The 13,645-nt window shown below is 48.1% G+C and overlaps 1 protein-coding gene across 1 annotated transcript in view; it reads left to right on the top strand.

Annotated features, from left to right (window-relative positions):
* RAB40B (RAB40B, member RAS oncogene family) overlaps nucleotides 1-13,645 on the top strand; it is a 28,227-nt gene that overhangs the window by 11,768 nt on the left and 2,814 nt on the right. The window contains exons 2-4 of the mRNA XM_030843398.2: nucleotides 11,053-11,113; nucleotides 12,630-12,690; nucleotides 13,528-13,605. Coding sequence (XP_030699258.1) covers nucleotides 11,053-11,113; nucleotides 12,630-12,690; nucleotides 13,528-13,605 — 200 coding nt within the window. The remainder of the gene's footprint in view (nucleotides 1-11,052; nucleotides 11,114-12,629; nucleotides 12,691-13,527; nucleotides 13,606-13,645) is intronic.

The raw sequence follows: 13,645 nt of genomic DNA, 5'->3' as shown, positions 1-13,645 counted from the left end.
CGGGCTTAGTAGCTCCTGTGGCATGTGGGATCTTCCCAGACCAGGGCTCAAACCCGTGTCCCCTGGATCGGCAGGCAGATCTTAACCACTGCGCCACCAGGGAAGTCCTCCCTGAGTTAATTTCTTATATAACATGAGGTATGGACTGAGGTTCACTACTTTTGCGTAGGGATGCCCAGATGTTACAGCACCATTTTTAAAAGTGTATGCTTTCTCTATTGCACTGATTTGTACCTTTGTCAAAAATCACTTGGCCGGGGACTTCCCTGGTGGTCCAGTGGTAAAGAATCCGCCTTCCAATGCAGGGGACGCAGGTTCGATCCCTGGTCAGGGAACTAGGATCCCACATGCCACGGGGCAACTAGGCCCACACACCACAGCTACTGAGCTCACGTGCCTCAACTAGAGAGGCCGTGTGCCACAAACTGCAGAGCCCACGCTCTCTGGAACCCGCACCACAACTACAGAGCCCACCCGCCCTGGAGCCTGCGTACCACAACTAGAGAAAAGAAAAACCACATGCCACAACTAGGGAGAAGCCCTCGCGCTGCAACAAAGAGCCCACATGCCACAACTAAAGATCCTGCATGCCGCAACAAAGACCCCACATGCCACAACTAAGACCTGACACAGCCAAAAGTAAATAAGTAAATAAATAATCTTTAAAAAACAACAACAACAAAAATCAATTGGCCAGGGCTTCCCTGGTGGCGCAGTGGTTGAGAGTCCGCCTGCCGATGCAGGGGACACGGGTTCGTGCCCCGGTCTGGGAAGATCCCACATGCCGCGGAGCGGCTGGGCCCGTGAGCCATGGCCGTTGAGCCTGCGCGTCCGGAGCTTGTGCTCCGCAACGGGAGAGGCCACAGCAGTGAGAGGCCCGTGTACAGGAAAAAAAAAAAAAAAAAAATCAATTGGCCATATTTGTGTGGTTTTATTTCTCATCTCGGTTCTGTTCCATTTTTCTGTTGTGTATTCTTATGCCAGTATCACACTGTCTTGACTACTTTAAATATATAGTAAGTCTTGAAATTGGGTAATGTGAGTCCTCCAACTTTGTTCCTTTTGTTCAAAAAAATTTTTTTTTAATTTTATTTATTTATTTTTGGCTGCGTTGGGTCTTCGTTGCTGCACGCAGGCTTTCTCTAGTTGCGGTGAGTGGGGGCTACTCTTCGTCATGGTGCGCGGGCTTCTCATTGCGGTGGCTTCTCTTGTTGGGGAGCATGGGCTCTAGGTGCGTGGGCTTCAGTTGTTGTGGCTCGCGGGCTTAGTTGCTCTGCGGCATGTGGGATCTTCCAGGACCAGGGCTCGAACCCGTGTCCCTTGCACTGGCAGGCGGATTCTTAACCACTGTGCCACCAGGGAAGCCCTCAAAATTGTTTTGACTATTCTAATTCCTTTAACTTTCCATGCAAAATTTAGCTTTGGAAATTCCCTGGCAGTCCAGTGGTTAGGAATCTGTGCTTTCACTGCAGAGGGTTGCAGGTTCAATCCCTGGTTGAGCAACTAAGGTCCCGCAAGCCGCAAGGTGGGCCAAAAATTTTTTTTTAATAAATAAATAATAAAATTCAGCTTTGTCAATTTCTAGCCCCCCCCCCCGGCCCCGAAAAATCCTGCTAGGGTTTTTGAGACTGAATCTGTGGATCCATTTGGTGAGAACTGCCATCTTAACTATCAATCTATCTATCTATCAATCCATGAACACAGTATTTCTCTCCACTTATTTAGATCTTCTTTGATTTATTTTATTAGTGGTTTATAGCTTTTAGCATACAGATCTTGCATAGGTGTCTGTCTAACCTCTCACCCTCTCTTACATTTAGTGTCCTGAGACCACAGTTACTGAAGATAAAATGAGGTCCCTGCATCTTTCGGGCTAATAGAGAAGGTGGCATGGGTTCTCCAAGCTCAGGGCAGCTCATCCGAAACTGTCTTCCAGAGCATGGACAGGTGGCCTGGTTTGCCGTCCAGCTTTGGGACAGTTGCTCAGCTGGTTGTGATCACAACCAGTGACGAGAGCCTCCCTGTGTGGTTCCAGTGAGGTCCTTTCTTTCCCCTGACACACAGCAGGTGGTCTCAGCCTCTGCTGCTCCCAGGGATGAAAGTAGGAGATTGAATCAGCAGGGGCTTGGGCTCCTTCTGAAGACACGTGGCATCTCCGTGGTTGCATGTGTTTGCACAGGGGTGCTACTGAAAATAAAGCTCTGCTTCCCTGACACAGCTCACCTGGGGGCTGACCACCCCAGTGAGCAGAGTTGCCCGGACTGGAGGTGGTGGATGGCAGAGCCTGCAGGGCCCCCACTGTGGGACAGGCAGGAAAAAGGGGTGCTGATATCAGAAAACTGCTCTTTAAAATCAAAGATGCACCCTCCCTTTTTTTTTTAATTTGGTTGCACTGGGTCTTAGTTGTGGCTTGTGGGCTCCTTAGTTGTGGCTTACCAGCTCCTTTGTTGTGGCATGCGAACTCTTAGTTACAGCATGTGGGATCTGCTTCCCTGACCAGGGGTTGAACCTGGGCCCCCTGCACTGGGAGCGCAGAGTCTTAACCACTGTACCACCAGGGAAGTCCCGCCACCCTTTTTTTTCATGGAGGATGGCAATGCTTTCCCTGGCAGTGTCACCCAGACTGTTGGGCTGTCCAAAGTAGGGCGGGGGGAGGCCCCTTCTGGCCTGACCGCTGAACCCTATTGGTGGCCTTGATCTCGGGTGGCCTCAGCCTGCAGCGGCTTGAAGCAGCATTTCGGTTCCTGGCTAGAGATTGAGGTCTGGCAGTGGCAGTGAGAGCACTGAATCCTAGCCACCAGACCACCAGGGACCAATGGACAGTGACAAGGCCCTGACCCATTGCTGTGTAGAAATGAATTGCCACATAGAGACATAGAGATGGAAAGTAGTGAGGCAAGTAAAGTGTTTATTAGGAGGAAAAATAGTACGGTACCTGTGGATAGACACACGGGCGGGCTCAGAGAGAGTTGCGCCGTTGTGGTAGTTTGAATCACTTTTATGGGGCCTTTCTTCCAGGTTTCCTTTGGCAATCTTGCTTTGCCTGGTTCTGAATCTATATTTGGTTTATCTCAGGGTCTTCCCATGTGTGCGTGAACGCGCATCTCTTAGCCAAGATGGATTCTAGCGAAGAGGCCTATGGGTAGTTGACATCACTTACTATGGGGTGGCGCCCCCTCCCTTTTTGACCTCCAAGGAGGCTTTCTGTGCATGTGTAGTCAGGGAGGTCTCCTTAACTTCAAGAATGAGGAATATGTGGTCTTTTATCTCTTATCTGGGCAGGGCCCAGCCTCCTCCATCATCCTGCTTTTATGGAGTTTCTGTCCACAGGGGAGACACTGTTCAGCCTGGGGCCCATCTATCTCCTACCCCAGCTTGAGTCCAGGTTCAGGGTGACCTCGAGACCTGGCAGGGGCAGCCCTGCAATTTGAAGGGACTGGGACCCTCTGAGGTGTCAGAGCTCTGGAAAGAGGGGGCTATCATCTGGCCACACCCGAGCGATGGTTAGGGAAGGCTCTGGGTTACTCCCCAGTTTCACTCATGGGGGATGATGTGCCAGGTCCCGCCGGTATCTGGTTGGTGGGGCTTGTCCTTGCTGTGGGATTTCACAGGGTACCTGGACGCAGCAGCTCAGCACAGACACAGGCCGTTAGGGAACAAGGCAGGTGTGACAGTGGTCCCGTCCCTGCCAGGGAGGGTGTGGGAGGGTTTAGCCCCCAGCGTGGGGAGTGAGCGGCTCAGGCAGCTAAGAGCTGGGAGCTGTGTGGATGAGCTGGGGCAGCCAGGCCACGAGGAGCCTGGAAGCACCTGGGTCACATGGCTTTGCTATTTCACAGAGAAAAACCAGCAAGGAGAAACATGCAGGGAACATACTTTCCTTTTCAAAAAGGAGGTGGGGTAGATTCTGAAGAGGAGGGGGACTGGTGCTGATTTCAGTAACTGCTCTCTGTGTATGATTCTCATATGATGAACACACTTCAAATGCCCATTTAAAACATGACCTGCAGGACGTCCCTGGGGGTCCAGTCGTTAAGACTCTGCGCTTCGCACGGCTTCCATCCCTGGTCAGGGAACTAAGATTCCACATGCCACGCGGCCAAAAAGAAAAAAAATGCATGACTCACTTTTAGAACCATTTAGAAACGGGAGGCAGCCCTGCAGGGGCAGGCTCTGGGCCTTGGCCATGGGTGAAGCTTGGGCCTGTACCTCAGCCCTGGGGCCTCCCTGCTTCTCCCATCCTGAGCCCCATTATGCAGCCCTCCCGCCCCCTTGGTCCTGCGCGGCACCCCAACATCTCCCAACAAAGTGCCCTTCTGATCTGGGAAGCCAGGCCAGGGTCCGTCTCTGGATAGCACATATGTATATACATTCTTTTAAGGTGAAATTCACATAGTATAAAATTAACCATGTTAAAGTGAACAATTCAGTGGTATTTGGTACATTCACGACCCTGTAACTTTCTCATTTCAGAACATTTTTCTCACCCCCCAAATGGAAACCTGGACCCTTCCCCGCCCCTGGCAGCCAGCACCCTGCTTTCTGATACTTTAATTCAACATAAGACAAGTTCTCAAAAGTCAGGTCCTCATGATGAATATGTTTGTCAATGATACTTAACCAGTATTTACATGTTTGCGTCCTCTTGTTCTAGGAGATAGAATTCGGCAGGTGCTGGATGAGCTGAAATAGATTATTTACACATCACGTGGCCTCAAAGTGTAGGGAGTGTCTTGGCATTTGACATTTGCTGTTTTTCAGGCTAAAATTATCTCTCTTCTTGTCTCTGTTGTCCTGACTCACTCAGTGAACATTCCAACAGGCTTTGTTCTAGGAGCTTTTGTGTATTTTTATTTTGATGGACAGAGTTCTTGGTGAATTAGCTAAGTGCAGCGAATGTGCGAATGTGCATTACACCTTTTGACCCTAACACTGACAACACTACTGTCAAAAACATGAAGTAACAGAGAAGAGGAAATACAATAAATAGGAACAGAACAAACACATAACAGGAGGAACATAAAACGGTTCAATAAATAAGTGTATGAAAAAAGAGACTCTTCTCCCAATGGGACTTCGAACCTGGCGTGAATGGTGGAATTTGGGGGCTTCTCTGTGGCAGGTACAGCTGAGACAGAGGGTTTATCCTGGGACCCAAAGGCCTGGGGAAGAATGGAGCTTGTGCTGAGCTGAGGCCACTGCTGGCGGCAGGTACCAGACGTGAGCTGTCAGGGAAACTGAGGCACAGGGAGAGGGAGGAAGCCGCTGGTCGTCAGGACTGGGATTTGATCCCACGCATCACAGAGCTTCTCCCTGCAGGGTCTCCACAGTGCTATGTGGGGGACCTGTGGGGTCCCCAGGGGGCTAGCCCATCTCCGTTCCCATTTTCCACCCTACAGATCAAATGTTTTTTCAAGCTTTATCTCCCACCCCCGAACCTCCCCTGCTCTGCCCTGTCCCCAATTCAAAGGAGGGGCCTTCCATGGGAGTTCACAGCTGCATAGATGGAGGGAAGTAGGCCGGGTTGCAGCTCTAAAGGACAGTAACACTGATGGAGACGGAGTGGCCCTGGGTCTCCAAAGCACACGCGGCTCTGGGAGGGTGCCTCAGGGTCCTGGGTGTCAGGGGCAGTGTGCCGAGGGCAGGTGACCCGGCAGGGCTGTCCTGGTGGGAACAACCACCAGAGTCAGAGTTCAGTTTGGGTCCTGAATGTTAATAGTTAGATCATTATCATTGAGTTGGATTTTCTTTTACTTTTTGGCCGTACTATGCGGCAAAATCTTAGTTCCCTGACCAGGGATTGAACCCATGCCCTCAGCAGTGAAAGGGCAGAGCCCTAACCACTGGACCACCAGGGAATTCCTGTAGATTTTCTTTTAAATACATGTTCACTATTAGTGAAATTCTGGGGTGTGGGAGGCATTGTGCTCTGCTTTGGGAAGATGTTAAAATGTATCTTCCGCAGCTTTTCCAGGATTTGTGTGTCAGGTTTCCTCTGTCACTCTCTCCAGTCACTATACTTTCATGGGTTTTCTGTCAGGGCATTTTTTGGTGCAAACAAAAAAGTCAACTCAAAGAAGCTTAAGCAAAAAGGAGTTTGTGGCCTTATGTAACCGACAGGTTGAGGGGTGGGCCTGGTTTCAGGCTAGATCCTGAGGCTGAGCCATTCTGGACTCTCTCCACTGTTCCTTCTCCCCAGAGCTGCTCCCCACGTACACCCCATCCCTGATTCTTCTGTGTGAAGGTTAATTTCCACCTGGGGAGGAAGCATGTGCATCGTGGATGTTCATTAATTTATGGAGAACTGTAGATGTGATCAATAGTTTCAATTTGTTTAGATATCATCATCTTAGTAGGAGTAGGTGATACACGATGTGAAAGGAAAGAAACCATCACTTTATAAGTTACATAAAGTGTAATCAAAACTGCCAAAAATCTGGAGAAACTACTTTTAAGTAGACAGTCCTAAAACATAATTATTCCTAAAGAGTTCACCTGAAAGCTCTTATCTCGTTTACATTTAATTTGCTTGAAAGTTTCATCACATCTGGTTATTTTTCTTGTTGACAAATTTTGTGACAGGAATTATACAATCTTATTTGATTTCTGGTAAACCTACATACAAAATAGTATATACGTAATGTTGATGACTTTAAAGGTATGTCTGTATTGGGGCTTCCCTGGTGGTCCAGTGGCTAAGATTTTGCACTTCCACTGCAGTGGGGCGAGTTCAGTCCCTTGTCGGGGACCTAAGATCCCGCATGTCGCGTGGTGTGGCCAAAAAAAAAAAAAAGATGTCTTTATAATTAAACCAATAAACTCAAACTTGTTTTCATTCATTAAAAATTAACCCTAGATCATGTGATCCTGAAGTTCATTTGGGTTCATTCCTTTTATATTTCTGAGTATTTGTATAAGTGCTTATTATCCTTTAAGCCAATTAATTAATTTTGGCAATGCCACACGTCTACAACACACACATTTACAGATACGTACAAACACGCAGACGCAAACGGAGACCCCAGTTCCCATTCCAGGGTTTCAACCATGAATCAGGTACAATAATGTAAAACACGTAAGTTACAAAAGATGTTGGATTCAAATTGGGTTTCTTGCAGATGGAACAAATCAAGGTCACCTGTTTAGATGGCTAAATCCTTTTTACTAATATTTATGGAAAAGACATTTAAGATTTGTATTGCCCTTGACAAATCAGGTTCCAAATTACCTATCCCTCTTTTGTTTTTTCCTTTGGATAAGAGTTACCTTCCTGAGGGACTTCCCTGGTGGTCTAGTGGTAAAATATCTGCCTTCCAATGCAGGGGAAACAGGTTCAATCCCTGGTCGGGGAACTAAGATCTCACGTGATGCGGGGCAACTAAGCCCACGTGCCACAACTAGAGGGAGAAAACCCGCGTTCCACAACTAGAGAGAGGGAAGCCCGCGCCACAACGAAGAGCCTGCACACCGCAACCAGATCCCGCCTGCCCCAATGAAGATCCCACGTGCCGCAACTAAGACCCAACGCGGCCAAAAATAAATTAAATTAAATTAATATTCAAAAAAAAAAGTTACCTTCCTGAAATTTGCATTAAAGAAGATGGCCTGGGGAGGGTGGGAGGGAGGGAGACACAACAGGGAAGACATATGGGAACATATGTTTATGTATGACTGATTCACTTTGTTATAAAGCAGAAATTAACACACCATTGTAAAGCAATTATACCCCAATAAAGATGTTAAAAAAAAAAAAAAAAGAAGATGGCCTGCATAAGAGCTCCTGGAGAAGACTGGGTAGAACATTTCTATCTCAAAGGCAGAGGAGGAAAAATGCAAGCTGTCCTAGGGGGATTTTCTTTCTTCCCTTAAAGCCAGATTTTTTTTTTTTACTTACAGCCTCTTAAGATAAATAGGGGAGATTATGGGAGTGGTAAAAGGATTGGTGGGCCTAGGGCTGTTTCTGGAGCCACACCTTTGGTCCTGTAAACACTAGATTTCTAAAACAAGGACAGCTGTTTTTAATTCCTCAGATAATTGGGTGGCCACCTAAATGATATCAAAGTACCGACATACTCATCCACCTCTATCGGAATGTTTTTCTTTCCTTCATTTAGCTTAGAGGAGAAGGCCAAAAAAAAATTTTTTTTTTTCTATCAGGCTCTGAATATCAGCTATGGTCACAGGCTTAGACAGATCTGTGGCCTCCCATCTTGGTAATCCATTTACAAAACCTTTTGAGGATCTTCCCTGGGTTCAAGAAATTCTTTAACTATGGCCCTCAGTTCAACCTTTGACCCCAAGAGGCTCACCTATAACCTCAGGTGGTCCCATTTCTAAAGATAACCATTTAGGGACTTCCCTGTGGCACAGTGGTTAAGAATCTGCCTGCCAATGCAGGGGACATGGGTTTGAGCCCTGGTCTGGGAAGATCCCACATGCCGTGGAGCAACCTAACCTCGTGTGCCACAACTACTGAGCCTGCACTCTAGAGCCTGCAAGCCACAACTACTGAGCCCGTGTGCCACAACTACTGAAGCCTGTGCGCCTAGAGCCCGTGCTCCGCAACAAGAGAAGCCACTGCAGTGAGAAGCCCACGCACCGCGACAGAGTAGTCCCAGCTCGCCACAACTAGAGAAAGCCCGTGCCCAGCAACGAAGACCCAATGCAGCCAAAAAATAAATAAATGAATAAAAATTAAAAAAAGGAGGATAGAGTAGTAGTTATGGCAGTTTTATAGTCTTTTATTGTAGGTACCTTTTATATGATCAATCTTTCATTAGCCTTCTACAACAAATCCTTCAATGAGGCTATTTTGGAATTTTGAAGCCTTTTGGGGCTTTTGCATACCAATTAAAATAGGTACAATAGTTTAAGATGAGAGCTTTCCAATTTAGGAGTCCTTCCAATTCAAAGGATCCAAGAAGCTAGCCCTACAAATATTTAGGAGTCTTTCCAATTCAAAGGATCCAAGAAGATAGCCCTACAAATAATTTCTGCTGCTAATCCAATTTTAGAAAAAAGAAAAGCTCTTATCACTCTTGTTTCCAGTAGACCCTGTGGGCAGGGGTCCAGGAGACTGACTGACATGGTAAGAAATTACCCTCTGCTGGCTTCTTCTGACTGTTTACGGACAAATCAGTTTGGAATGCCAAAGAAGAATCCCAGCTTTGTCATTTCAGGGCAGGATTTCCTTTGATTCCCAGTTAGGTAAGCACTTGCAAGCATCAGCTCTATATAAACCCAGCTGGTATCCCCATAGGTGGCTGTCCATTCAGGAGCTGTTTGACCTTTGAAGCACAATTTCCCATTATCAATTTGGTTGCCTAATTCAGAGAAAAGATATGATCTGAACAACTTTCTGAGGACAGTATGGTTGTGGGTGCTGCTTCTGAGTCTAGCTCTCCAAGGAATTACGCTAGGGTCGGTTCAGCTCTTTTACATGTCTTGGTTTCTCCCTCTGACAATCTAAAACCGCTGTGGGTGCTTGGAGCACTAGGTGATCAGCCTTTATCTCCTGCGTCCCTGGAAGAGCAGCATTTACTTAATTATTGTAGTGGGATCTGCTGTAATACTGCTACACATCTGAAAAATTGATCCTCAGACACTTCCACTAGGTTCTCAGTCACCTGAGGACACCTTGTGGCCAGAAGGAGCAGGTGTTCCTTGTTCTTGGGGCTGAGCAAGCTGTCTCTTGTTTCACTGGGCAAACCATTTGCTCAGACCATATATCAACTTGTTTTTTTGTTTTGTTCGTTTTTAATTTAAGCTAAATTTAACGCAACTCCAGCCACCTATGTTTCCCGGGGCCTCCTGCCTAGATCCCCCTAGGACCCTGACAAGGAAATGCACTGGTGCCCCTTAAGACTCCAAGTCTTAAGTACAAGAAAGCTTGAAAAAAAATTTGTAGGATCATCACTTAAATAATAAGACCTGGATATCAGGAGAACTCACCGGAACACCTGAAGAGTTCCAAGAAGCAGGTGGGGCTCAAAGGGCTAGTAGAGCACCAGTTTAGGGTGGACCCCAGGTATCCTCTGGTGGGTGTCTCTGATATCCTGCCAACTACGCCATGCATGTTGACGAAAAAATTAATCAATAGTTGGTCTAAGAAAGGAATGGAAATTTTTATTTGCACCAACCTGAGGATTATAACCTGGGAGACAGTCTTTCAGAAAGCTCTGAAAACTGTCAGAGGTCAAAGTACAATTATATACGTTTTTGAGACAAAAGGATATACATCAGATGACATATTGACAGTTTCTACAATCCGGGTCTGCTCCTCCAAAACAAAACTGGGTCATCGTGACCCCTTAAACATTAGGAAGGAAGGTTATCTCCTGAGGAGTTATCAAGTGCTAAGCAGGTCATCCTGACGGTTTACAAAATTAAGAAGGAATGTTGTCTCCTAAGGAGGTCTGGTCAATGCAGATGCACAATACACACTAAAGGGGAGCCAGGAGGCCCGTAAGGGCAGAAAACCTTTTTACGTTTAAGTTTTTCTTGTCTTGCCATAAAACATGAATTTTATTTCATCACCCCTGTGCACATACGTACACACATTTTGTCTTTGCATAGTTGAGATAATACTTCATACCTAATTTCATATTCTACACGTTTTTACTTTACATTCTTAGTGTGATAACTTGGGGGAACTATGTCTGTGTTTTAGCCCTGAGTCCAGCGGAGACAAGGGTGTGTGAGTGGCTGCCACTCGGCAGACCCAGGGCCAGCAGGCCATGCGTGGAGCCAGCTGCTGAACGGTTCAGGGGGCTCCTGCTTGCCCACCCTTTGGGCAGCGGCAGGGGCCTGGGCGCTGAGCTGGAGGCAGTGGTGGTGCGGGAGGAGTGGAGGGAGGTTGGAGGCCGGTGGGCGAGGCCGGTGGGCGAGGGGAGGGTCTGAGCAGGGCCCAGTCCAGCCGTCTCTGTGAGTCCTGGATCTGCACCGGTAGGTAGTCCTTTCTCCCCCAGCGTGAGAGAGTTTCTCTTATCTGCACCTTTTACCTGAGCATAACTGTGGAAGTGCTTTGCTTTAAGCCGCCCTGACCCTCTTTCACAGGCATCGACTACAAGACCACCACCATCCTGCTGGACGGCCGGCGGGTGAAGCTGCAGCTCTGGTGAGTCAGGGGTTCTGCCCGGCCCCTGAGCACAGGGCGGGTCTGTCCAGGCCCTCAGGGGCTCTGGTACCACCTGTGGGAATATCCACTGCTTCTGCCCCAGCCTGACCTAGTGCCCCCCGAGGAAGATGAGATCTGTGTGGGCCTTGGAGTCTGTCCAGAGCACGTGGACGTGCTTCTGCTTCTCTAGTGCCCAGAGGGGCTGTGTGTCCTGACCAAGATCAACAGGACGGAGGGTGGAGGGTAGGAGGGCAAGAGGTCAGGGTGTCGCCTAGCTCTGGCCTGGGTCTCTTTCTTGGTCCCCACTCCAGGCAGCCCTGGCTCTGAGACTCTGGTCACACCCCTGCCCCTCCAGTTCCGAGGGTGGGGGACTAGGGTTTTCCTGCTGTGACTAATCCCTGAGTTGCCCCCAACCCATGTGGTTTTCCTGACCACTGTTACTAGCCCCTGTGTCATCCCCTCTCCTGGACCACCTGCATGGTCACTTGCATGGTTCCCTTCTCCCGCCTAACCATGCCAGATCTCTCCCCAAGCCACAAGTGTCTGCAGTGGCCTGGAGCCCCTTCTCCCACCCCCATCTGCCCCTAATCAGGAGCAGTCAGCCCCCAAGTCTGGGCCAGGAAACCTCTCTCCACGATGTCCCCTCAATGACCCTTTCCCTTCCCACTGCTGACCCTCAAGTCTCTTTTCCCTTCCTCCCTCCCCAGGGACCTCCTGAGGGCTCCCCTCTCAACCCAAACTTGTATGGGACTCAGAAAGCTGTTGTAACAGCTGCTCCTTTTTCCTTGGCATCTAAAACGAAGCCCCCTTGCCTGGTCCTGGTGGTCCATCTTAGTAAATTCCCCCACACAGGGCAGAGTCAATCCCGGAAGTGCTATTCTTCTTTATCCTCGTTAATGCACCCCCAGGTCACTTCCTTGTAGTGATGAACATAGGGATGCATCCACAGGGCTGACTTCATGTGACCTTTTATTTTTATTTATTTTTTTGGCTGTGCCACACGGCTTGTGGGATCTTAGTTCCCTGACCAGGGACTGAAGCCACCACGCCCTTGGCAGTGAAAGCCAGGAGTCCTAACCACTGGACTGGCCAGGGGATTCCCATGATCTTTTAGAGTTAATTGGAAGTGGAGTGACCCCATCAAATCCTTTGGCCTATTTCTCCCCCAGTGTAGACTCACATTCCTTACTACACAGCTTTATCTCCAAATTAAACAACTTTTTAAAAACTTAAATTAGACTTACTGAAATGTCAGAATTATTATGTTGAAACCCATCACTATTTTCTCTAGTTGACTTTTTAGATAATTAGAAAAGAGAATGAGCCCAAAAGGACATCCCAACGTCCAGATCTCTCCAGGGATAAGGTGCCCAATGTCTTGTTGGGGGCTCGGACTTTCTGTGGGATGGCCACCAACTGACAATTGTAAAATGCATTTGCTCTGGCTCCCGAGTTCAAAAACCTTGTCGTCGGGAAGCAGTGATTTCTTCTTACAGACTTTCAACATCTTTTCCAGGGATACGTCGGGTCAGGGAAGATTTTGTACCATATTCCGCTCCTACTCTCGGGGCGCACAGGTAACACCCCTGAACCGGGAGGTCAAGCTGACTTTGTTTTTCTTTTTTGTTTTTAATTAATTAATTTATTTTGGCTGCTCTGGCTCTTAGTTGCAGCACGTGGGCTTCTTAGATGTTGCATGCAGGCTTCTTAGTTGCAGCATGCGGACTCTTAGTTGAGACATGCATGTGGGATCTAGTTCCCTGACCAGGGATCGAACCCGGGGCCCTGCATTGGGAGCACGGAGTTTTACCCACTGGACCACCAGGGAAGTCCCTCAAAGTGACTTTGAATAATGACTTTTGGAATGTTCTTTAATGGATACTTGGAGGACAAGGCAATTAGCTCACATACAAATTGATGCCAGAGTCTAAAAAGTGTGCCCAGGACTGTTTGGTGGCTCCCAAGCCCTCTGCATCAGGGATGTGTGTGTGCATGTGTTACATTTGTATGCACGTGTGCACAAGCAGTGTGTAGGCACGTGTATCTACACGTGTGTACATAAATATGCAGGCATGTGGGCTGTGTGTGCACCGTGTTCATGTGCGTGTGTGTCTGTACGTATGTGAGAGCCCTCCGTCCAGGTGGGTGGGCTCTGAAGTACCCCCGCATTCCGTGTCCCTGGACCAGCTCATGAATGTGGGGAATTGAATTCCAGCCCCCAGCTCACATTCACATTTGAGGGTTTATCAATGAGCTTATGAAATATCACTGGAAGTGATCATATAACTGCTACATTTGGCAGACAAATCAAAATAATATGTTTTGTGTTAACATAAGTAAAATGGCTATTTAGCTGGTTGTGAGTGTGTGCCTGAGTGGCTTGCGTTGCCACAAGTGACTGTGCCTCCCCCCAGGGTGTGATCCTGGTCTACGACATCGCAAACCGCTGGTCCTTTGATGGCATCGACCGGTGGATTAAGGAGATCAATGAGGTATGACATGGCCAGGGCTCCGTCCATGTGGCCCTGTGAG

Source organism: Globicephala melas, chromosome 20, assembly GCF_963455315.2.
Source record: "Globicephala melas chromosome 20, mGloMel1.2, whole genome shotgun sequence".
In the NCBI taxonomy this organism is placed as follows: domain Eukaryota; kingdom Metazoa; phylum Chordata; class Mammalia; order Artiodactyla; family Delphinidae; genus Globicephala; species Globicephala melas.
The sequence above is the reverse complement of the archived record's forward strand: the minus strand, read 5'-3'. Positions and strand labels throughout refer to the sequence as shown.